Here is a 26,100-nt window from a genome sequence, read left to right as displayed (position 1 = left end):
GATTTTGCAGAAAAATGAATCGTTCAACTACCCAATCATTTGCATTTTTTTGTAAGTTCCAACTCTTCTCTATGCGATGGCATCAAATTTAGTTGCTGAAAAAGTGTCAAAGCCCTCCCCCAAGGGCTGGGTATACCCCCCTGTTGGTCATATGATCTTCCAAGAGGCCCAAAAAGTCCTTGCTCTGTACAGTCTCATCCAGGAGCAAATTTTTTTTTTCAACTTTGTAGAATTTTAGGTCCCTATGTAAGTCACAAGACCCATCAACAGTCATTGGGAAACAAGCGGAACAGTCGCTAGATGCATTACAGCCGAGGGCTTGAACACAGGATTTCTCCAATCTAATACCCATATAGGTCCTTTACGACGCATGCAACCATATATGTTTTCACACTGTCAATAGCATGCCATTGTGACTTGCTAATAAATTCTCTTTATAATTAAAAATCTAAAATGTTTTCCCCAAACACCCATCTGCTGCAAAAGTAAAATTGTTTGTTTTTATTGAAAGAAATTTACCATACATAAGGAAAATAACAACTGCAGGTAAAAATTGGACCATGCCACATTTATCACAGTAATACTTTTTCACACTAACTACGCATAGTACACTGGAGGTATTTGGAAATAACACATTTGATGGTATGGCAGTAACAGTAAGAACAGAACTTGAAATATGAATAGAATGAAGAACGCAAAAACACAGTACTGTTAAATACACAAAAACCTGGGTGAAATACCCCTAATCCACACAAAATTGCACTTCGTAATCTCCATACAAAACCTGTGTAATGTTGCATGTACCTATGCATTGACACAACCAGGTGTTTTGCTGCGCAATTCGGCAACAACAAAAGCCCCAAATGTGTCAAATCTGTCTCTTGTTGGCTCTGTCATATTTTCAATTCTCTGATTTGACTTGTGCAGAACATTTAATATTTCTTTCTGAAATTGAAATTTAACTGTGAATGTAAATAACATGTTACACACAAGTCACATACTTTTACATCATCATGTGATGATTTTCTGCGCCGCTTTGCACTTTCATAATTGGGTTCACTAGTAGTTGAGCCACACACACTAGGAGTTTGTGATTCTTCAAAATCTAAAAAAAATGGTTTTTAGTGTATGTATCAAGATTTTTCCAACAATACACACAATTTACCTGTAGTTTCTGTAAATGATGAAGATTCTTCTTCTACTTCTAATGCAAAAAAAATTGCCCTTCGTCCTGATATAAAATTTGCAGTAAATATTAAATGTACACACAATGTGCCAGTGTTGTAATAATAACTTACTTTCTGTGTTTGATATAGGTATCCAGAAATGCCAGTTGACTAAAGTAAGGCCATGTTTCTGGTGGTTAAACTGCAGACCCACTTGCAACTTCTCTACCTTTCTTATGCTTTCTTGCACATGTACTTCGTAAATTACTCCACCTTGTTTGGCATTGTTGTACTATTCACAACCAAAAAAATATGCATTATGTTCAATTATCAACATAGGTTTGTTTCACCAGTTGCATTCATACTAGCAGTAACCTCTTTCCATGCACTTTCAGTTTTGTTCTTGTCTTTCTTTTCTGAATGAAATTGATTATACAATATTTGCAGATTTGAAATTACCTCAATTAATTTTCTATTAAACTGTTCTTCGTCCATCGTGATAACTCTACATAGAGAAAATAAACATGTTGCATTGTAAACTATGCATTAGTAAATACATAAACACAAAATATTAATTGCCAAAAACAAGGAAGCACACACTTCACGAATGTTGCCCAATTGTCCATTGCCAAGGAACGGCACCATCAGTATTGAAGTACTTACACAACTCATCTCTAACAAACCGTGCTTCATTACCATAATAATTTGAACCAACATTTGAGACCCTATTTATGTTGACCGAGTTGGGTATAGTCTGCCTCCAAGTCCCAGCAATATAATCTCCAGCTCCACTAACACAATGATCGCCAGTTTCACTGGGATTCGAAGAAGATTGTAACAAGTTATGCAGCACAACACATGCTTGAACAATCAGCTCAGCAAGTTCAGGGTCACAGTTTATCATGTCGTAAAATTTCTGTTATCGGACAGCAAGAATGCCAAATACATTTTCAACAACTCGTCGTGCTCTACTTAACCTGTAGTTAAAGATATTCTTATCACTTGGAAGGTACTTTCCAGGATATGGCTTCATTATGTATTTTTTGAGTGGAAATGCATCATCCCCTACTAAAACATAAGGAGCAACAAATTTTGATTTCCACAGAAATTTTGGGGAAGGGATACCAAGCAAAGCTTTTTCAAATCTTGAACCCATTACAGAGTTTAAAAACACACCACCATCACAAATTTGTAATTTGCATCACATACTGCTAAAAGGGTAATAGAAAAGTACCCTTTATAATTGAAAAACTCAGAGCCACTGTTTGGTGGACATTTAATACGAATGTTCTTCCCATCTATTGCCCCAATGCAATTTGGAAAATTCGAATTATTTTTAAAATCCTCTACAATTTTTAACCAATCATTTATTGATGGTTGTTTAAGATATTGAGGTCCAAGCACATCCCATATGAACAAGTTTCTCGCAGAATTTTGCTAACTGTGGAATGACCAACTCTAAAGGAGTAAGATAGCTGTCTTTGAGATGCTCCTGTTGCCAAATATCTGCATAAATGTATCCACACTTTATGTACCAGTGGCAATAATGACTTAATACAACCGCTGAGTTTATCTACTTACCTCAAGGTAAGTATCAAACGTTGTTTTGGAGTGATTGGATTGCGAAAACTTGTTTGCTGTTTTTCTATGGTTGTGTGAAGTTGTTTCAGTATGTCATTAAACTGCTGTGGATTTAACCTCGAATATTGCCGAAACTTTACTGGGTCATTCCGTGTTAGCAATTTATCCACACGTTTGTATTCCGACTGCATGTCACGCTCCAAAAAAATGTATCAACTCAAAAATCTCTGAAAATTATGTAGTTGTTGGGATATTGCTGAGAAATCCTAAAAAGTTAATTACCTCGGCGAATTTTCATCAAAAATAGAATAACAACATACCAGCTGCTGTTGGATTAAAAACAGTGTTTTACACATGAGTTTACATTGCCATTCGTAGGTCAATAACATTCTGAAGTCTTACTATACGGAAGTAAAATGATTTGGCAAAGTTACCTGTGCTTTAGTAGTCATTAAAAATCAAAGCAAACATGCAAAAAAACTTTCTGACATTAGTTTCCTTGTCGACAATAAACCATTTTCGCTTCTTGCTATAACGCAGTGTGTACTTAAATTTATACTATCTTCCGCTGTGTTTTTTATGCGTCATACCCATATTTACTCTGTGTCCTTAATGAACATTTTTTCCTGACCTTCATGCTTTCAAGCAAACATTAACGTTATCCGCTAGATGTGCTGTGCTTGAGAATTGATTCTGGGAATCATTTGTGCCGTGTGTTTAAATTTGTGGAGTTGGGTGAAGTCATTGCACCGAAGCGAACGTTTTCGCACACAAGTCCATTTTTTTACAGAGTTCCCAACCGGTGATACGCGACCACTAGTGGCGAAATACTCTGTAGTTACTCCGATGCTTCCTACAAAATCCAGGTGATTAATTGCTATATCATTTGCTTGTGTTTTTCTTCACCTATACATTCTAAATAATTACAAACTTGTTTTTTATTCAAAGAAGCCCAGAATGTTTCAGGACAAACTACGAGTTACAACCAATATTACGCAAATTTACATACGGCCAATCCGTTAATTGGGTCATCCCGACAAAGAGAAACTCCAACTAAAACTAAACAGACTTGCTCAGCATTATCTGTGTGACAATCTGATTTTAGGTTAGGCGTTGCCTTTTTCTTTGCGACAAGTTGTTGTAATTGATGTCTTTTGAAGCAATTTCAAGCCTCTAATTCATGTCAGCGGATCGCACATAGGCGAAACTGATTTGATATAACCAAACAGTTTACTGTCTTACAAATTTTTGGCGACCAACAGTTTACTGTCTTGCTATTTCTGGCGACCTATCTATATACGATGGTTCAACAATCGCAACCTCCAGCCGAATTGCGATTTCGTTTAAATAAATGTTGCACATTTGAGTTGGCGCCTAACTTTCAACATTTAAAAGAATGTTTTGGAAAACCTTTGATGACAACGACTCTATTTAGTCGTAACTTTGTGACTGCAAGCTCTCCGCAAAGTTTTACAATTCTGTTCAGCGAAAATCACAAAGCAAATAAAACAGAATAGTAAAAATCACACATACAATATGGAAGAAAATATTTTAACACCATGCACTAAACTCATACAGTACCTAAATATAGCTAAAATACGTTTAAAAGCCAACCAAAAAACATTTTGATTTACATTGGCAAGTTATTATCCACCATTTTTACAGGACTTAGATAGAAATACGACGCAACTTTTAAACATGCCAGAGTACTATTGAGGCCCAGATACTGGTAAGATTTCAGACTCGATTAAACTCGATAGTAAATTTTTCGAATTTCATACATCTTGTGTACGTCTGGCAGAAACCTTGTTTGATGACAGTACTTTTTGTACAACAAACGCGTCAACCGTATTAAGGTAGTTGTGTTTGGTGTTTATTAAACTTGCACATAACCAGACTTATCAAGCTCATCAGTTGTTCCAAAAACACGATTTTCTCTTCCCATCATTCCATTATCGTCGGTTTCTGGGTTTATTTCGTTTTTGTAATCCTGCGTCAAGGAAAAATGGAGAACCGGTTTTGAAAAAAGGTGTTGTTTTTTTGTCAACTGCTTAAATAACAAATTATTCCTTTACCTCTATCACTTTATTGCAAAAGCGTTACTTATATATATTTTAAACGCGCTGTTTGAAGATAACAAGTATTTTCCATTAGACATTGAAACCTCTACACTGGAAAAATTGCTAATTCGTGAAGACGTACAGACCTCCTTGTCAATCTCGTCGACTTTGTGTGCTAGGTTTACATATTCAACTGGTTCGCTCAGCGACAAAGCTCCGTCAAGCAGCGATTCCAGTTCAATGAAGGACGGTCTTGCCGAAGCCCGCCATTTCCAACACTTGGACACAATGGAGTACCTGAAGTAATATTCCAAATTATTCTTTATTAGAAGGAAGTAGGTACAAAGTTGATGCCACGGGGTACGTTTTTTTCGATACATCGCACCGAGTCCTAACTATAATGCCCACTCTAGTACAGGTAATTTTTCGCACTTAATACACGAAAATCGCAGACCAATAGGGTAAACATTTTACCCGCTTTCCAGGCCAGACAAAATACTTACATTTTATGACTGCATGTGCTCGGTCGTTTCATCCGATATCCTCCCTTGAGTTTCTCATAAAGTTCCTCTGTCTGTATGTTGGGGTACGGCATACAACCCAGTGTCACCATCTCATACATGAGGTTTCCGAAAGACCAACTGAAATGTAAAGATAACCATTGGATTCTGCAAGGTGAGTACATTTGTACAACCTTAAACTTTGCGGTAATCCTTCAATCACAAGCATAACATTTTTAACTAAAATGCTTTCGAAGGCAAAACATTTTCGAAACCAGTACAAGGTTTTAAGTTTGTTTTAAATTTTCTTCGTTTCGCAAAGTTGCAAATTGTCTGATCGAAGTCCACTTGAAGCACGACTGTACAAACATTCCTCAAATAAAAAAACTGCAGGGCAACGTACACGTCACTTTTACTGGTTATTGGCGCTTTTCCGGACATCATTCTCTCAGGACTGATCCACTTGTAAGGAACACAACGTTCTAATTGACCCTTGATGACCCCGTATCTGCATAACCATTCAAAAACGAGGTTAATTTGGATTGATATATTTGCTTTATTACACAAATTTTGTACCTGTATACGTCATTAGCGAGACCAAAGTCGGATATTTTGCACACAAGTCCTTCACCAACAAGAATATTTCTTGCTGCCAGATCCCCGTGTATGATGCGGGACTTTGTGAGGTAAGTCATGCCTTGCGCTACCTGGCGGGACATCTCGTACAACGATTTTTCCGTTAGGTGGTAGATTGCATCCTCATGACACTTCGTGGGCTGTAGCAATAAATAACATATTCACCAATATTGTCTTAGCTTTTACATTAAACACAAGAGTTACAAATAGTTAGTATTATTATTTTAATAAACTGGCATGCAAAAATTGAACAGTGCAGCTGGTGTGACTATAAGACGACTTTGCTGACCAAACGGCCAAGCAAAGACTTCCACTTTGTCTGCAGCTTATACACAATTCATATTATTGGCTCCACATTGCTTATCAAAAATTGAACAGTTGTTATTAAGTAACTGCAGAGGTACAATTTCACTGTAATCTGTAAATCCGCATAATACCTCTCTGTCATCATTATTTTTAACGTATTTCAGTTAACTGTGTGATATTAACGTTTAAACTAGTCAAGATTTTTGCACTACGAGAAACACAAAAAATCTCACTTCTCTTGCATCCCACAGAAAATGGAGAAGATCGCCGTATTTGAGAAACTCGGTGACAAGAAAGATCGGCTTTTTAGTGGTGCAACATCCAATCACCCCCAGGACGTTGGGATGATCTCCCACGTTTAACATAAACCCGATTTCGGCGAGGAAGTCGCTCGACTTCCCCTCTTCGTTTTGTCCTTCTGCGGAAGAAACGCAGGCAAATGTTCAGACCTTTATTTGCCTTCTAAACAACAAATTTACACGCGACACTTGTATGCAGGTTGCAAACGTTAACCACCAACAAAATAAATACTTAACATAAGAGGAACCAATCGCAGTACAAAATACAGCTAAAAGTAGGTTAGGTTTCTAAGATATAAAACAGTGTTTTTTTCTGTGTGGTTGACTTTACCAATATTTGTCACTTTACGTTTAAGTTACGTTTATAAAATCAAGCAAGCAAAATTGAACAAGTCTGGTTTCATTGTAAATTGTCATATCGTGAAGCACGGAAGATAAGTTTAATTGGACTACGAACCTTTCACTTGCTTGATAGCTACGGGGAATTGATCATCCTCGTTTGGTTCGATTTTAAAATCCTTTCCATCGTTATACCAGCCCTTGTACACGATGCCGTAATTACCCCTACCAAGTATGTCACCAAGACGTATTCGATCCCGATCCACCTCCCACTTTTCACCGAATGTGGGAAGACAAATGTCCTGTGAAGATACGTTCTTCATTAAAAGTCGAGCAGGTTATGTGCGAAGTTGTATATTTGTTTAAATTCTGTATTTTTTCCCGAATAATCATTTTATGTAAAACATAGTGATTGGGGTACACACCGATTCGTCCTTGTTGGTTGGTATTGTGTATTGCAGCGCCGTGTTAGCAACAAACTGCGACCACTCGAAGTCGCTCTTGCGCCTCTTGTCCCTCATCACCTTCCATCCCAAACCACCGGCCACTAGCAGCGCTACAATTACTAGCGGGATTGCAATTTTGAGTGCATAGGCAACCTGTGCCGCCTCGCTTTGGCATCCAGTGCCGTTTCTAAACCTGAAAAAAGTGTTGTTTAATGTCTAACCATCATTGCTAATGTCCTTTGCCGGAAAAGCAAAGGACCTTCGAACGACGCCGTGTATCGTATCAAGTGGTTCATTTGACTTGAATCGTTCGTGGTTTAGGTCTTTATTTTTGAACTTCCTTATTAACAAACCTATTTCTAACAAAAAGTTAACAAACCTATTTCTAACATAAAGTTAACAAACCTATTTCTAACATAAAGTATGATTCATTAAATCGTAAATTAGCTCATACTTTGTTTAGTGTTTCGTCGGTTGAACACGTGTAAGAATTGTAACAATTCGAGAATGTGCACTGTTTTTATCGTGTTCATACGATAAACGCAATGTAAAATTGTGTCTCACCCATTGCCAGAATATCCTTTTACACAGGAGCAATTTGCACCCACAATGTTTCCGGGTAAGTCGACGCAACGGGCGTTGAGGGCACAAGGTGATAGATCCGGCACACAATAGTCTATGTTCACGCATCCGGTTCCAAGATCGACTGAAATAGTGGAAATATTTTACCCAAATGCGAGCAACAAGCAACATCGCAACGGTAGATGACATTAGAAAAATGACTTGAGGATATTACAGTAATCCCTTATTTTTAAAAGATACACCAATTACGTTATGGCTACGTCGTAGAAACAGTAATGGAGTGCAAGATGACGATTTCATCCAATATTGTTCTTACCTGTCGTAGAATTAATTCCGTTTCCTTCGTAGCCAAATGGACACGTGCACGTAGCATTTAGGGCAACTTCTGAACCTGCTGTTGTAGAGCAGTTTGCCAGTGGGTGACAGAAATGGTATACCGGATCACAGACGTCAAATGCTGTGAAATACGTTTTTCAAATTATAGTTATGCCACAATCAACACATACCACATTAACCAGAAAAACATCCTAATCTTATGGTCCTTTCCCTTTTGGTGTTAGGTTTTCGTTATCACGAATCGATTTGGCGTGAGACGGAAACGGTGGATCACATAATAAATCAATATCCTTGTTCCCATGCAGACTTAAACTAGACCCAACATACTCAAATACGAGCACATTTTAATGAATACAAACACCCACCTGGAAACTCAGCATCGAATTCCTTGACGCATCTCTCCAGAACGTAAGGATCCCCGCAATACTTCTGGGTGAACTCGGTTGTGTATATTGATCTGACTGTGGCGTGCATCGGCCTTCCAAACGGAACGTCCCTCACAGTAACCGCGTATTTTTCTGTTGTGTCGTCGCAATCGGCTCTTTCTGCCAATTCCTTCTCGGACAAGGGAACCCATCTTTCGTTCTGCACGTTGGAAAATATCAAATACATGTCGGTATTGCCACAAAAAAGTAAGAAACCTTGAAACATGTAAATCAATCGTCACAAATTTCAAAACGGATTTTAAATCTGTTTGATATATTTTTCTTCACAATATCTTACAGAGGCTACTTACAGTAACGCTAATGTTGAATCCTTTGGTGATAAGAAACGTAATGATAAACTCTTTGAGGTCAGTCCGGTTGATGGGAGAAAGCCAAGACAGTTCCATGTCCAAGCGAAGATGATTGAAATTAGGAAAAAAACTTCCAATCGTCAAATTACGAGCTGTCGTACTCGTGAATCCGTGATCTGCAAAAATAAAGCAAGGTTATTTGTATGTGGACGAACGAACGCTGTTCAGTGTTAGAAGATAAACCCTGTTCTTGATTTATCACTTTGACATCGTATTTATACTATATGTTAGAATTTTTTTGCTAGATCAGTGACAAACTAACGATTGTCATCAAGGTTTGGGTCCATTAAAAACATTCATGTATTTGATTTGAAGGCAACTGGTGATAACAGAAAAAACTGGAAGCAGATGTTACCACAGCAAATCTGCGTCGCGTTCTTGTATGATGAAACTCCTCCGGCTTTTAGGGAATCGACGCAGCTGTTTACCGTTGATACAAATGAAACTTTGTTTCCAATAGTGTCGCCAACCCACTGTCTGTGTTGTTTCAAACGCAAGAGGATGATTAGAAATGTTTAAAACGTTGAAAAAAAGAATTCAACTTCAATGTTATTGAAATGAAGTTTTCTTGCTTTTGTATGATTACAGACGAAACATAAAAAAAAGATTTCGGAGCAAGCATTTTCGCTTTTATACCACTGGAACGTGTAATCATTACATGGCACCCATGAACCAGGTTAAGTTTTTATATAATAATTATTTTTGTCAAACACGTTTGTAAAGTTACATAAGACCTGCACGTTTTACTATAGTTTACCTGTAGTAGGGAAGAATATGCGATCCGTAGTGCCTGTACCACGTTACTTTGAACTCCAGGTAACGTGTGTTCTGAAAAAAAAACTTGTCTAAATGCATTTCAGTGACTTTTTTGAAGCGTTAAGCAAATAGTTCAAAAACACCAGAATAGCAGTCAGTATATAATAAGTGGTGTAAACGGAGTTGTTTGAAAATAAAAAAAAATATATTTTACGCGAAATGCCAACTCGGGATTCGAACCCTCAACTACAAGCACACTGAGCATTTACCGAAGGCACTGTGAAGTATCCCAGTCTGTCGAGGTAATAATTCCCAACGTGTTTGCATATGCGGTCATCAAACTGCATGAGACTGCAGTTAAGTTTGCACAGACATTCCGTCGGCGTTGTTTCGTTGTGGCAAGTTGTGTTCGTGTTTTCACACACCGACGAGTCGTTGGTTTGCACCCATATGTGGCCCAATCTAGAAGTAATTAATTTTTACATAATTACGGAGAAAAACTTTGAAAAACTGTACAACAGGGTGAGGGGTCCGCACCCTCCAGGGCACGTGCCTTCGGGCGGCCGCAAATATTGGTGACTGAAAATAAATAAACATATTTTGGTTGGGAAAAACTTTTATTCAGGTGTATACGGCCTTCAGAAGGTTGCTGATTTCTATATTGGGATGTATGAGTCTGGGTTACGTAGAAGCGGAAACAGGCAGTCAACAAAATAACATAGATGCAAAAAATCGAACTGGCCAAACACCTTTGATTTCTGAGAAAAAAAATGCTAACTGCAACCATTATAACAAGTAAATACATAAAATAGGTACAGACCCGGCATGGCACACATTGATTGGATATATGGACGGCGGCGAATGTAACAAAGTCCCGATGTTGAAGGAAACAGCAAGACCATCGAGAGATGCGTCTGAAACAGTAAAACCACATTCCATAAAAAAGGAAATATAAAGTTGTTTTACGTTCATTTCTCCCTTAATATCGGTTTCGATGTCCTGTAGTTAAATTGCTCCTACGTTATACGGCCTACGTTGTTAATACAGTACTTGTGGGAACCTAATTGATAACCCGAAATACGTAGTTGTTTAGAAGGTTTCCGCCTTTTATTGACCCATTTGCCACTCTTGTGGTATATGGCCTGACAGTTCAATTGGAGAAAATTTCTCGGTGGCTTTGTGATAAGAGATGTAGCCACATTTTGTGCGACTATGTTTATGCGTGCAAAGATTAAATGCTGAAGAAATTACATTATTAAAACAACAGCATTTTTTCGTAATTTGTTCGAATTTTTTTTGAAATTTCAACGTTTTTATATTTCTCTGTTATGAGTGAAGTTTCGTCTTCTCTTCGTCACAGAAGCAAGGCGAAGTGCGTAATACTTTGTTCCAGGCGCCTCATAACTTACGGAGAAAGTAGTTTTCTACTTACGATAGTTATAATTACCGGAACCCCAAAAACTAATTTTTGAGCCTTTTTCATATTTTGTAGCGTCCCGACGGGTTACAATAAGACACTCGACAACCTCCGGCATCAGTTATCTTACTTTCAGGATTTTCTAAGTCAAATTCCAGGTGCGCGTAAGGAATGACCTCCGTGCCATTCTCGCTACTCTCCAACTTCGCCGAGTACCAAGCTCTTACTGGGATCCGGATTCGACGTAGGGGAGTGTCTGCAAACAGAGAATAATCCTATTTCCCTCGAATTCTTACGTCTACGAACGCTTATGTTATGTAAAAATGGGGGTTTTTGCCGAGCATTTGGCAACTTTCGGTTCAGTCAAATATGGTTTGGTCTCGGAATAAAGTACCCGACACTTGTTTGATATATAAGTATATTTACTTGACACAAAACTTACCGTTTTCGCAATGGCGCACATAATTCTTTGGTATGACGAAGGAATTTGGACGCAGTTGGCACTCTGTTTTGAAGATCGCCAAACAGTAAAAAACAAGTCCAAAAAGGTTGAACTTATGCATAAGCATTTTCTACGAAACCATATAAGCCTTGGAGAAAAACATAAGTTAATTTTGATGATTCAATTGGCAGATTTGACAAACAAACAAAAATCACTGCAAAATATTAAGCAATTCCGACACAGGAAAATTATTTACGAGAAAAATAGACGTCTCCAATCCTGTTCATACGCATAAAAACACGCCATATTGCACAAATTGTGCGCTACCGTCCTTCGGAAAACCTTTTTCAAACAAACATAGACCAATTTACATTTGGAAATTACATCTTGCCTGTACTGCTAATCGCTGTTCCAAACTGCCCCATCAACATTTATTGCGAAAATTCTTAATCAAATCTACGATTTCGTTTTAAACTGAAAATTGTAACCACAATTGAGCAGAATATTAATGGGAGCTTTTATTCATGTGTCGACGGCATTCAGGAATTGTCTATCAACACGCAAATATGAAGGCCTGTACTAGGGAATGCGTCAAGAAATTCAAAACCGTTCCTCGAATTTGCACTACAAAGGTGTGTTGACCTGTCGACGCCGATAAGCGCTTCATTGTACTCCCTTCTCACAATGACAAACATGTTTTTGGGAACAACACATCGACTACAAGCTAAAGGAAGCGACTAAAAACAAACAGTGACTCAGTGAAATTGAAACTCCAACATCATCTTTTCTCCAACTCAAAATAAAACAAGGTATTTTTTTCGAGCTTAGAGTACTAAAGCCCTTGCACTAATATGAAGTGTTGGGAAGGGTGAAACCCAAGCGTTACGGTCGCGTGAGCACAGTCCTACTTACAACACGTTTATGACGTCAGAAAAATTCTCTGACGGCACTCCGGGGACTAAATTGAAATTGTTATGTTGTTTTTTTTCCTAAATTTTTCGCCTTTCGCCAGTGTGATAGGGACCTATTTGTAGACATAGGAAAAACAACGAGCCTGTGTAAAAATCTTCAAGTTATCAATTATGGTGTAAAGTTTGAGCAACGGTGGCAATTTTTAGGTGACAAGTTTTAAATCTATTCTGTTCAACCAAGCGCGTTCTGGAGACACCTCCAGAATACACTCCATTGTAAAACTTTAAATCGCACGCAGACATTTGTTTACTTTCGGGATTTTTCTGCGCCCCAGAGCAAATGAATAAAAACCGAACGGTTTTAGTCATGTCGTTGGCACGTTGCCAGCAACGATATCCTGTTGAAAAGGAGTGTGTTAGCTGTAGTTTTACACCTGCCGATAAAGCATGATCTACTCAACGATTACAATAACCTGTTTAGCACAAAAAATGACAAATTTGAACTTCTTGATTCGATATTTCAGGTATTTCTTTCAACTAAGCTTGTTTTCTCTACAGTGCGCTTTGCACATAGCTTTCGTGATCCAGAACAAGCGGTCGGAACACAGGTATTTTGAACACGTTGAACCGTGTCGACGATGTTCGACAGCTCTACAGTGGACCGAACTAAGCCCTTCTCCGAAACTACATAAAATAACGCTTGGCGCAAGTTTATCGTCATAAGTAACTGAGAACAACAAGTCCTGTGACAATCAAAAACCTCAAAAACTAAAAAATATCGTTTCAGGCACCAAAAGTAATGATTGAGTCAACAACAAGCTTTCGGTTATGCAAGCGTACGTTTTCTATCCTTGTCTCAACCAAGCGCAAAACAAAACTTATTTTCGCGTAGTCGCTTCGCACAAAATTACCTGGCCTCACGCACTGTCGACTGCAGACCCTCACGCTAGCTACACGGTCCTGACGTCACTCGGTCGTAGATGCGCCCCCTTCGTATACAACAATTCTGACTTGGCGGACCAAATTGCCTGTAAATAAGCGTTTACAACAAAATACCGGCACGTTTTAAGAAAGGGGCTTGTCCGTGAGCGACAAGATGGACGTTGACGTTGCAAATAAATGAAACCAACTTGAATTTTTGTCAATCACTTTAATGATGTGCCTTCAAAATGAACGTGAACCAAGTCCTGAAAATTCCACCACAAAATGCTTTGCTTGAGAAGTGTCACTTAAAGAGTCGTGCACAAGTACACTTACACTCAACACGTTTAATGCCTTTCTACACAACGGCATGTTTTATACCATACATTTAAAAACAGAAAACAACATGTTTATCGTCGTGCGATTTGTGCGAATTATGATGAATTTCGCCAATCAATGCTCTTTAATAGTTTGTTTAACTTTCAGGTAGTTTCAGACATGTGTATGTCATCAACATTAAGTCTTTGGTGTCGCTTTTAAGGGAATAATAAGACAGCAAAATTTGAAAAAAAATGCCGTTTGGTTTTCTTTATATTCTTAGCAATATTAACAAAACTAATTAAATTTGACCTTAAAAACAAAACAAAACATGCCTAACAGCCAAACCTTTAGCTTAATAAAACACCTGGTAGGGCCCGGGTTGATATTTGTTCAAGTTAGTCAAGCGGGTCTTGGTGTGTCAGATTGGGATGCCATACAGCCGAAACCGTGCAGTTTCAATTGGTCGCTGTGCGACAGAGAACTAAATTTAAGATAACATTTACAATGCACGTATTTACATTGATTTCACTTTTTATAAGAAGATGTTCTGCTGTCCAACTTTTTAAATAAGTTATTTCCATTTGAACCGTCTTTTGATAAGTTGTAATGCGGTGTAAACAACGTGCAGTGGGCCACATCCTTGCCTATTAAAAACCTGTACCCCATGTCGCACACTTGTGTTGGAGATGCTTACCTTCTTTCGGTTTATATCTTGTTCGCTCAGCTTTTGAAGCCTCAAAGTCGTATGTACATACACAAAAGTCTTGAACGGATCTAACTTCTTAAGCTTGAGGTGGATCTGGCACCACGGAAATTTAAATCAATTACCTTTAAATCAAAGTTTAGATATATGACTATCCAAAACCGGTGGCTGTCTGTATTTACAATTGAACCCAAACCTCATGGGAATCCTGTTCGAATTTTCTGTTTGTTTAAATCTACTCGACTTGCCTAACGAACAAAATTTCAAGATTCCATCAGCATGCAACACATATATATTCATTCCCTTTTCCGATAAACCTGGAATTTAGCAAATAGCGGGCGAGGCTCGGGGCTCATTAATACCGAAGCCCATATGTATTTGCATAACTTTCGTCTTTGTGAGCCCTAATCTTTCATCTGGCTTGCGTATCCCTTTCTCGCATTGCTTTGCTGGGCCGTTGAAGCGCGCGTAATTGGCGGTTTGCGATTGGTGCGGCTCGCTTCGCCAAGCAACCGCGATTGCCGTTAATAACACCGCACGATCACAGGACGAAGGCTGGTCGCTTCCTGTGCAATTATAAGACGATATTTGTCGTGGTGCTCTCTTTTTATACGTCCCTGTGGGTAAATTGATAGCAAGTTTTCTGAAAAAGCGTGTATTTACAAATTATGCCTATCGTTCGGCATTATAAATCCCCTGCTTAGTAGTTTTAAACAATATTTGTTTCCATACCTGGGCAGCACATGGAAGTGCCATTTGCTGAACTCATTCAAATTGTACACCACTGAACTTTTTGCAGTATGTAAATGGAAAAACTTTTCTCTAGATAATAATTCGTTAACATAACAAACAAATGACCAAGCCCAAGCGAACATCGCCCATAATATGCAAATCGAGAAATCGGTCTCATATTTTCTGCACTAGAATAACATGTACAGGCTACATTAGATATATGCCCGCTATAATCTGTTGGTCATTGCCAGTAGCCCTCTGTTTACACACAAAACGATTTTCTCGGTTGTTCAAGCTGCAATCGACCAGGATTTCGCGTTTTTAGTCTGTCCGTATTCATTTTGCCACAAATCACCGTGTACTTCCCCTCATAAAGCGCCGCTAAATCTTAACGTCATTGCTCACTGGCTTCAATGACATCCAACAAGCTTTCGGGATGTCAACAGGAGCTTTTAGCCCGTGGCAAGTTCATAGCCGGAGCCGATAATTTGTATGTAATAATCACCCACGCTTCCGATAAAGTACGTGTCGGTCGACAGAGTGGGCTGAGGCATCGCTAATCGCTTCACCGTCGGTGGTGCCACTTTATGTCGCTGTTGAAGAACAGTTCGGTATTTTTCTAACATTAGATCGTGTCGTTGCAAGATGTAGGTTAAGGTCTACGACTACATTCATACAAACTTCACAACTTTGTCATTTCCTCGTTAGTTAACACTATATGGAGACACGTATCTACTGGCAATAAGCTCCGTGTCCGTGATTTCAAACGAACTCTTCGTGACGAACCGAATCCTTGGGGCGGGTGTTACATAACAAAATTTTTGTAACCGTGAACAAAAACGAGACTGTACACAATGCTGAAACCTGAGCTGGGAAATTCAGGCTTGCGGTAATTCCAGAGAGACAGAGACCCGCAATTTTTGAAAAGCGAGAGGATTTAACACAACTTGAGGGGGAACGTGCTGCGTCATAAACGTCGACTCAGTCACGCCTGAACGCGCGTGATCATGCACCGTAACCTCGCGCTCCTCAGCTGGAGTAAAACCGATGCAACCGGAGAGCTGATTCATCAGCTAAACTGCGTAAAGCGAGTGGGTTACATTTGTTATGGGACAGCGAGCCGCCAGGACATGGAGAATTGACGGGGGTTTCTATCAATTCCAGGTGGCAATTGATGGATCTTGGCAACCAAAACAGTGTAGTTTTTTGAAGGGGTTATGCAGACGTCAGGACGGAAAATAGTTTGATGAATTGTAGAAGTTGCATCTCTCGCCGTGTTACGTTTTCAGTTCCGGATTTCATAGATAATTGGTTTTGTTTAGTTTCACATCGTTTGTACTTTGAAAACTCAGATGTATATACGAAATAGTAGAACAAGAAGTCACATTAAAACTATGGGAATTTAGCAAATTGTTGATGCAAAGTTGATAACCGCATTTGTGGTGTTGGTGCTAGTTTATCATTTCCAAACAATAGGGCACTGTGGAACATAAATAGATCGCTTTTATTAAATCTCTGGCTACAAAAACGGACGTGCCTAAATGCCAAAACCAGAAAAGACTTCAAAACTTTACGCTACTCCCATGCGGTGACTCGCCCTTAACGCTAAAAGACACTGTCGCCTACACGTGCGATGACTTGTGCACGGAAAAGCCACGATATAGCGATTTAAGCCCAACATCATCAGCGCTCGTCGAAACTAAAGTTATTTTTAGAGGTTTGTTGTGAGTTAAAACTTGAGCTTCTCCGTTAGAAGAATCTAATTGCTAAAAACCAAAGATATTGTATGAGACGTTAAGTCAAAATGGTGTTTTTGTACAGCAAATAAGTGTTTGGTATTATTAAAACTCGAAGCAGTATTGAAACATATATAATCGCGATGATTTATTCAGTGACGCTACTGTGTAGCTTTTTCGAAAGATGTTTTGTTTCACTAAATTATCATGCGCGTCCTACGTTTCAAGAAGAATAGTTGATTTTTCATAGTGAAGTCCTGTGTACAGCCGCACGGGGTTGCGCTTTTGTAGTTTTGCGAAAAGATGTAAAATGTAACGAACAACTGTAAACGCCGCCGAATATCGCATTGCAAGTTCATCGAACTTAGGATCCTGGCATAGGAGCGTACCTTCATGCGTAACCGTCAGAACAAGAAAACCAGTTGGGGTTTGTGAAAAACTGCAGCAAATTATCCCCCTCAAGTTCTGTTTCCTGCTCCACTGAGCACAGAACCTTGGTTACAGGAACGGTCGGTAAATTTGCGTCTTCAACAAAGTTTCACTTGTTCTTGGGGCTTTGCTACGTTAAATTTTGAGATCATATTTTTTATGCTGCAATGTTTATTCCAAATTATATGCTTCAGGCATTTTCATTAAAGTTTAACACTCGTGAAACTGTATGATATGAGGTGGTGGTGGTTGATTTTATCTCACAATGCATTTCAGCTTAATTTCATTTAGTTTCTGTTTACATCATGGCTCACACGCTTTGTTTATTCCTGTTTTCCATCATCTTCGCTGGTTCTTTGGACATCGCAGTTTGCCAGCCATCCTGCAGAAATCGTAAGTGCGGCTTGTTTGCTGTGATTAGACACCGACGTTGTCCATGCTATGCGACGTAAATTGACAAATATCAGTGCATTTACTTACCGCGGAAGCAAACATTTTAATGTATCGTGTATGTCCCTGCATGGGCTTAATTTCCTGATATGCTTTGCGGTTTGTCTAATAATACATTCTGCTTGACGCTGCGACGAGGAACGCGATGTTGGCTGCCATTCAACGTTTGCAGTTTATTTTTACTTAGCGCGCCCTTTTCCAACTTAATTAGTTTACGCGTCCCATTGTTAGTCATACTTCAACGCCGTTTTATACTTTAAACCTCCCCAACGATTAATTTTTCCGCTTTTGTTGGGCAACTCAACTTCCCTCCCACCACTTGTCACGCAAATTGCCGCGTTTACAAGTGAAGGAAACATTTTATGTTTTAGTGACCTTGGCCGTTAACGCGTTGAGCATCACATCTTCCATGCAGTACGATGCAAGCGATACGTTAACAACAGGAAACCTCCTGCTCAATGTGTCGTGGGAGGTATCCGGCTCAGGTAAGATATCCACAGGATTTTGTCACGCGAAATATTCACTGCCAACACTTCAATTTTTTGTGACCCGCAGTCGGGTTCAACAGTTGCTTTTGTAAAGTGATCATTGCTGCAGCTGCGGAACAGCGCTGTAGAATATGTGCAGCTTAGGGACTAATTATAAACCGTTAATTTTACTAAGTAAAAAACCGCAACAGATCGCAATGTTGTGTGGGTGGAAGATTGTCCGATTACTCACATATTCGTGGCTTGACTACAACGCACGATGATTTCGTGTCGGATGTTATTGAAATTAATATATCTGCGATAACAACGCATTAGGAGAAGTATCAAGAATAGACAACATCCAAAATCAATAAAAATCAAATTGTTGAGATAATATTTTTATTGACACAACGGCGTTCAGTAAAACATAAGAACGATATATAGAATTATAACATCTATACGAGCGCTACGTTATCCAACAGGTATACACATTCAGTTCACACATGAAAGGTTTCGCCGCGACTTTGCAAATATCGTAGGCGCTTGCGTAGATCTTCTGTCGTCGCCAAGTTCGCTGTAAACGTACCGCAAAGTATAACATCTCTAATATCCGTGCCATTATATCCCGAACCCAAAATACCCGCCTTCGTCTCTTCGCGACACCAGGGGCGTATTATGAAACGCAGTCGTTCGTATGAGTAAACTTGCTTTATTGTACCTCGCCTAAGCTAACGTTTACAACAGTTGGCTTGCAATTTACCGCTGACCAATTTGCCGCGGTTTGAACCGCTTCATTGTATGCGGTTCCATTACCGGCTCAAAAGCTCGCGTCCGGTGACTGGACACGCCTGGATGCTGCGAGAAAAACATTTCGATTTCAATGCGTGTCCGCCAATGGGGCGCAGGCATGCATCGACCGTGGGAAAAGTAGTAATGCGACAGAGAGTTCAAACACGCAACTATGTCGGAAGAAACCATGCACAAGGTCTCCTCTTTAGGAAAGAAATAGGCATGTAAAATTGTTGTAATTTGGCCCGAACGTGAAGCAAACGGGGTGTGTTAGTGGGAACCTTGGGCATGTTTTAATTTTAATATTCTGTGCACAATAAAAACGAAGCTAAAGTACTTTTCGTGAAAATCAACTTTACCAAACTGCCGACACCAAATTACATTCGAATATTTTTTTTTAGCTCATCTTGTTTTTGCAACGTGTATGGTTTAATCTTCGCACCCCTGAATAAATAGTTCCCGGGAAATGCTTGTAAAACAAAGGCATTTATCTCAAAAGTTGTTGTATCTGTTACTAAGTCTTTGATAGCCATAACGCAATCACAAGAATTTGTCAATACAAATTCTTTTTTCCCGGCAACAAGCAAAGAATCCGCACTGTGACGTACAGCAGCGCAGCTCCGCAAACATCACTTTTACCATTTGTGTTTACAGCGCCAATTGACGGGTTCCTTCTGAAGGTGAGATCAACACGCATGACCAACATACCACCTTTGCGGCCGCTCCAGCCCTGCGTCCCCGGGTAAGTCTTTTTGTCGTCTTATGTGTTAAGATGAAATGCTGGTCATTGTGCGAGGTGTAGCAGGGCTCAGCGGCGAACTTGTGGTCTTACGTCTTCTTGGAAAGTTAAACAACAGCGAACTATGCGCTATTTGCTCTCGACTATTCGTCAGGCTTATCGAGTATATTGAGACATCCAGTATAGCCATGAGCTCGTTTCAAACCCTTTTCGATGAGTGATAGTTTCGGTCGGGCCGTGAATCTGTTCTTCGGACACAATAGAGTTTAAATCCGGGGAAATGCCGTTTCTGGACCTGGGGTTTAACCATATCTTTAAATACGATCTCCAATTTAATTTGAACAAACTTTCAATTACTCAGTTGCAGCGCCAAATTCCTGTTTTATCAATGCAAGAGTACAACAATTTTTGAAAAGTAAAGAAACATCAGCCACCATTAAATTCCTACGTTCTTTGGAGCCTTATTAAATACATAGTCGTTCTTCAAGCCTATTCCATCAAGCGACAGTAAATAATCCCTTGGCGATTGTGTTCAAATGTAGGTTAATTTTGTCAATGTCCCGATACCCAATCAACAAGTTTCTTGGGACGACAACAGCACATGGGAGTACGTGCAACATTTTATGCCTTGCATCCAGGTTACAAACTGACTGCGGTTCAACGGAAGTTGAGAAACCGTTTGCCAGCTGGCTGCCTTCTTGCCTTTTGCACAGTTTAGAGTTTTGTGGAATTCGAGACGGACCCGGAATATTACCTGACAGCTAACCGAGGGATTGAGTCATAAGTTGGCCGGACTGCAAAACGTTGCAAACATTTAAAAAATAAGCCGTTTTGGATGTGCATCCACCCAGATGTTAACGAAAGATGTTTTTGTTATCGAAAGTCCACGTCGATTGTACCTGTTGATTACTAATGTCCACGCGAAACACCAGCGGTTGATTTTTTCGTGAAAAGCGTGTCGAACGTTTTGTTTTGATTGCATGGGGTAGGAAAATGGTGTTTATGCAAAGCGCAATGACGATACATTGGACCATATGTTGGTGGTTATTAATTTGCGCAATGTCGTTTTTACCAATTTCGTTCAAATCAACAGGGATTCAAGCCTTTGGATCTCGGATCCCGAATGTCAAAATATCAACAACTCTTCACCGGAGTGTGCTGGGCAACATTCTTCTGACAACACATCGTGTATTTGCAACGCAACGTGTTCTACCTATCAGAACATTATGGCGCAAACCTGTAAAGGGACATTAGCCAAACTCACTGAGGGTTTTGTTTCTTTAAATAAGGTAACGCACAGAACATATCGGTGTGGAACCAACAAGAGGTGTAAAAAAACAAAAAAAAAAACTGCCAGTGACGTTAAAGAGTCGGAATTTTTAATTTAAATGAACAGTTTTGCTGCCAAGACTGTGTGTTGCGATAGCATGACATTCAATCTTCTCATGCAGAACATAAGATGGGCGACGTTCAACGCAAAGTTTCACGAATCTTACCAGGCTGACCTACATGCTTACTTCAGGTAGGCTTTACTTTCATGATGTATGTACATTTTTTTGGTAACGTTCCAATGCACCAATATTCTGTGTCATCTCCCTTATTGCTTTGGCCAGTACGGCTGGGTGGCCACGTAACGTCCCATCCAGCCTGTTGCAATCACCTCCCTGTGCGGCAGACTGCTATCCCACGACAGAGCTTGATTCTGCGTAAGGTGATCACAGCCACATGGGCGCCCGACACGATAACCTTGAACATTTTATTGGTGCATGTGAATTAACTTTGATTAATTTGGCATTTTTTAGACTTTTGCATATGGGTCCAAATATCTTGTATGTGCAAAAAAGAACCATATTATTCAACGAGAGATGCAGACAAGTGTACACACTGTAACGTACCGTTTTGTTTCAGAGAATTCATAGCCCCAAGAAGCGCCGTGATAGCGAGGAATACAAGCAATCTCGACTGTCCGTCTCTCATATCATCATACAACAACCAAACTTTACTGCAAGCAGTAGCTTCGTGCTGCGGTATTGTTTAGTTGTTTACTAACATTGAAACATAATATCGATGTAGGCCTCACATGCAACGTGACGGTCGCCATTATCTAGTAGTATATATAACATGCTTCGTTTAGTACTGGAAAATACTCGAATGTGAATGTTCAGCTGTAGGATATTAAAAAGTTAAGAAAACTTTCATTAACTTATATAGCATTCGACTTTATCGTTGGTGAAAATTCTTTGATTAAATACAACGTTACGAACAATTTTTATGTTTCAGTAAAAATTTTTCGGTATGAAAAGAAAGAAAAGGTTGATTCTAAATCTCTACTTTATAAATTCCTGTTTGTAGAAATAAACGTAACTCACCTTCGACCGCTCAACGTTCGCGAAATGACGTCCGTCAATCTTACATCTGCTACGCTGACGCTGACGATCTCGTGGTTGCCGCCAGGGCTACAAGAGAACCTAGAGATTTTGTTATTCAGAATCCGAATCGTCAACCAAATTCAGACGATACCGTTTATCGTAGGCATTTTTGTTTTGCATGATTGATAATTCACTCGTTGCAGGATAACTTACCATGCGTTTTGAATAAATGATTGGATAAAGTTGGTTCACTTCATGGGCCGAGTTACATATCTTCATTGACAATAATCACACCCAAATTTTTTTCCAAATTTCATGCAACCGTTTTAGTGTTGCAAAGACCCCATTCTTTTACATGTACATAAGTATTCTATTTCTGTTTGAATAAGACCCTGACGATGCTTTTTAGCCAAATATATTTTTCTTACATAAAAGCTAATAGACTTTAATCATGGAAATAGATGTTCATATGAATGAAGTACATCTATATTTTTTAGGGCTTTATATCTCGAACCGCGCGGTGCATCTTTGAGCGGCCTTTATTTAAATCTTTACCGTTTGTAGGGCGTGAAGGTGGTCGAAAATCCCGAAGTACCTACGGAGTTAATGATCCCCTGTTACAACACGACCTATGGACAGAAAGTCGTGATTCCCGGTCTTTTGCCAGGATACAACTACTCGTACAGCATACGTCCTATATATGACCGACCCACAACATCTAGATACTGCGCCAATGGCAACTGCGAAGAAAGAGGAATCGTTTACTATCAGAGTAGGTTCGGATACAGGGGTTGGAAATGTTTCAGCCAATTAGTAGAGTTTCGAATAGATTTATTGTGGCTTTGCTTCCCTTCTCATATTTTTGTACTGTGATAACCTGTTGGTAAAAATATTTAAATTCTGCAGACACATCATTGTGCAACCCCGTGTTCAACGCTTGCGACAATTCATCTCAATGTTTTGAGAACGGAACGCAATACTACTGTAGGCGAATTACGACAACTACTCAAGAAATTTCTACAACAGGTAGCTTTATTTGGACCTATTTTATGTTATCCTTAGACATTTTGATCTCGTACAAATCATTTCGAAATATAATTTGCGCTTTTGCATCGTCTGGCGGAAACCTAAATGTAATAAAACGAACGGTCTGTACGAAATTTTGTTCTGCTATAAAGCGTCAATCACAATCATAAGATAAGACTGCGGGTAGCATGATATTATAATACAAGCGCAAAAACTATTTTTTTTTTAACTTGCGCAACAGGTTCCTTTAAAATTTAATCCGAATTTTATCAGCACCTTCCACAACTAAAATATCCACCAACATTCCTACTTGCAACCTAAACTGTGTGTCTGAAGCTACCTGCATGGGAGATCTCTGTGTGTGTCCTTCAACACGCCGGGGAGACGGGTAAGTACGCCTATATGCTTGAATTTTGTTAAATAAAGCTGATTAACATTTTTGCCTTTACTGTACATCACTGTTGGATCTTATTCAGTGCCCATAAAAAAAATCTAAAAGCATTGGGGTTTTCGATACTGTGTGTTAACCGTGATATTTTGACAAAATCTGTTAAACAATTCACTGCAGAATCGTCGGCGGAACTGGATGCAGCGCAGGAACAAGGACGACTCCATTTATGATTGCGGTTTTCCTTCAGTCGTTTCTCGTTTTCATTCTGTTGGATTTTTAAACAATAATTTGTATCACTTTTTTCCTAATTTTTCGCTAACTTGTAACTGAAATTCTTTCAATATCAAAGTTCTCGCAAGAGTTTAAATCAGAATTCCAGATCAACGTTTGGTCAAACAAAAACCTCTACATACTGATAACTTCACCCCCAAACAGAAAAATGTTGTTTGTCAAAACGTTCCTCCCATATTTGCTGTGAAAAGAAAACAATTTTTTGGGGTAAGGAATTTCGCACCAAGAAATGATTTTGGTCGTTCTACAGTAAATTTACCAAAATTTCAACCTGATGACATTTTTCTACGTAAAAATTCAGAAACGGTCGATTTCAGGTCTGCCCAAATTCTTGCCTTACAACTGCACTACCCAGGATGCATGTTTGATTGCCTATGCAGTAGATATTAAAAGTAATGAAACTGCGTTCATGCCTGTGTGGATTTTATGCTTTTATATCGCGTAGCTTAGTTACCATGATGAAACACATTTTATTAAATAAGTTTGTAAATACGTTTTTCTGTTGTCGTTGATGCATTCCTTTGGTTCTTGGTAATGATTCGACTAATGAGTATTTTTCAATCGAGGTTTCGTAAACAAAGCTGCAGCCATCAAAGGTAATTGTTCGTTCTGTCCGTTATCACTGTTGATGTTGTTCGCAGTGTTGAGTTCCGCAATTTTGCTGTGCACTTTAGTCTGTAGGAATTGTTGTACGCACCCCCAGTGAAGGTTTCAGCATTGCAAAACGAATTAATCTTCACATTTGCCGACAAGTCTTGTAAAATTTATTGCGTTTTGTATGTTGTAACCCTACGTAAGCGCTTTTTCAAATGATAACATTTACTTGTTGCTTCTGGCTCGAAGACAGACCTTTTTTTCATTGCAACTTGTTAAATACCCGTTCGCACTTTACTGTCAATTAGTTGTCATTATTCGCTGTTATTGTCTGTCATTAACTCTGCCACCCAATATAGTCTTGGTCACTTAACAAGCAACTGGCACGTGCAAGAAGTTACTCGCTCAGTCACTAACGCGCTTGGAACAAATTAAACTTTACGCCACCTGATATTGCAAACGTGTCTTTTAATTAATAAATAAGTCTGATCACGGAGTTTTAAATTCAGTAGTCTGCAGGAAAAACAAGCAAGCAGGCGTAGCTCCAGCACAGCAGCAAGCCGACCGGGAAACAATTGGTACGCTGCATTGTTTATAGTGTTAAAGTTTTAGGTATAGAACAGCACTTAAAAATGTACGGCATATGCCAGAAGAGCAGTACATTTTTATTGCAATATGCCTGGCAGCAACAGGAATTTCATAGAACAGCACGTTCGTCCGGGGAAATTATATTGCAGAAATACACTATTCGCTGTAACTGATGTAGTCGTACAGAAAACAAAAATATTGACCGCGTAAGAAGAAATAAAATTTTGTAAGCACGTTATTGTGGGAAGCAGGGAAGGATACCAACACTTATCGACCAATACAGCTTATATCCCACGTAGTCATTTGGCAGATGAGTTCGTCGATCACATCAAATTTTTCTTTTTTTGTCAGCTGAGCTATCAAAATATCAACAGAGCTGTCCGCTACGTTGGTTGTTATAAACTAAGCGCAGAAATATTGATTTTCTAAATGTATAAATATATGTAATATTGCCCAGCCGCCGAAGTACACGATGATTAGATGTCACAACTGCGCAAATCTAGTCGGTAACGTTGTAGTCAATTGTAATGTATTTTTATCGGTTTTAATTGTTTAACCAACATCCATTCATTACCGCACGTCATTCGACTCTTCGCGATACTCGTGCGATATTAACCTGACAAGCCCGCTAACGCACGCGTGTGAAATAAATCTCGGTCAGCTTCGCACGGCCGGAATTTTCCGCTGACCTAAACCTTATGATTTTTTGTTATCTACGTTTATTTTATGATATTTTTACCTGGTCAACTCACCTTAAAATGAGTCTATATAATCGACTGCTTGGGCTGCAAAGCCAGACAGTTTTTGACTTGTAAGTGTTGGAGTCTTTTGTGAGTCATAGTTAGGTTTTGTGTTATTACCGAGTAAACATAACATAATTCCTACAACGTCGCGCTTAACTGGAATATTAGATAATACAATACCAGACTAAAGTAAGAAGAGATAGCAGAAAAATTATATGTTACTACCACATGCAATTAT

General features: G+C 39.2%; 3 protein-coding genes across 3 annotated transcripts; 1 reads left to right on the top strand and 2 right to left on the bottom strand.

Annotated features, from left to right (window-relative positions):
* Nucleotides 1-493: 493 nt before the first annotated feature.
* LOC145894543 (uncharacterized) lies at nucleotides 494-2,532 on the bottom strand. The gene is made up of 6 exons (XM_082983163.1): nucleotides 2,144-2,532; nucleotides 1,542-1,671; nucleotides 1,299-1,458; nucleotides 1,166-1,231; nucleotides 1,002-1,105; nucleotides 494-945 (listed from the first exon to the last, which is right to left on the bottom strand). The coding sequence occupies exons 1-6, from the start codon at nucleotides 2,320-2,322 to the stop codon at nucleotides 805-807; spliced, it is 780 nt and encodes a 259-aa protein (XP_082839289.1). The 5' UTR covers nucleotides 2,323-2,532; the 3' UTR covers nucleotides 494-804.
* Nucleotides 2,533-4,210: 1,678 nt separating this feature from the next.
* LOC145894356 (uncharacterized) lies at nucleotides 4,211-11,807 on the bottom strand. Its single transcript, XM_082982915.1, has 18 exons — nucleotides 11,663-11,807; nucleotides 11,351-11,476; nucleotides 10,624-10,717; nucleotides 10,073-10,265; nucleotides 9,805-9,875; nucleotides 9,403-9,524; nucleotides 8,988-9,163; nucleotides 8,617-8,836; nucleotides 8,232-8,372; nucleotides 7,898-8,039; nucleotides 7,313-7,526; nucleotides 7,006-7,189; nucleotides 6,483-6,667; nucleotides 5,884-6,083; nucleotides 5,711-5,815; nucleotides 5,311-5,448; nucleotides 4,954-5,104; nucleotides 4,211-4,737 (listed from the first exon to the last, which is right to left on the bottom strand). The coding sequence occupies exons 1-18, from the start codon at nucleotides 11,787-11,789 to the stop codon at nucleotides 4,624-4,626; spliced, it is 2,703 nt and encodes a 900-aa protein (XP_082839041.1). The 5' UTR covers nucleotides 11,790-11,807; the 3' UTR covers nucleotides 4,211-4,623.
* Nucleotides 11,808-17,661: 5,854 nt separating this feature from the next.
* On the top strand, nucleotides 17,662-25,027 carry LOC145894367 (uncharacterized). The gene is made up of 11 exons (XM_082982932.1): nucleotides 17,662-17,808; nucleotides 18,237-18,350; nucleotides 19,776-19,863; nucleotides 20,954-21,149; nucleotides 21,312-21,382; nucleotides 21,769-21,887; nucleotides 22,213-22,388; nucleotides 22,794-23,001; nucleotides 23,136-23,255; nucleotides 23,529-23,643; nucleotides 23,824-25,027. Exons 1-11 carry the CDS (start codon nucleotides 17,721-17,723, stop codon nucleotides 23,924-23,926), a joined length of 1,398 nt encoding a protein of 465 aa, XP_082839058.1. The 5' UTR covers nucleotides 17,662-17,720; the 3' UTR covers nucleotides 23,927-25,027.
* Nucleotides 25,028-26,100: the final 1,073 nt, after the last annotated feature.

The sequence above is a fragment of the Ascidia mentula genome, chromosome 3 (assembly GCF_947561715.1).
Source record: "Ascidia mentula chromosome 3, kaAscMent1.1, whole genome shotgun sequence".
Taxonomy (NCBI): Eukaryota; Metazoa; Chordata; class Ascidiacea; order Phlebobranchia; family Ascidiidae; genus Ascidia; species Ascidia mentula.
Note: the sequence above shows the minus strand (reverse complement) of the source record. Positions and strands in the feature narration are given on the sequence as shown.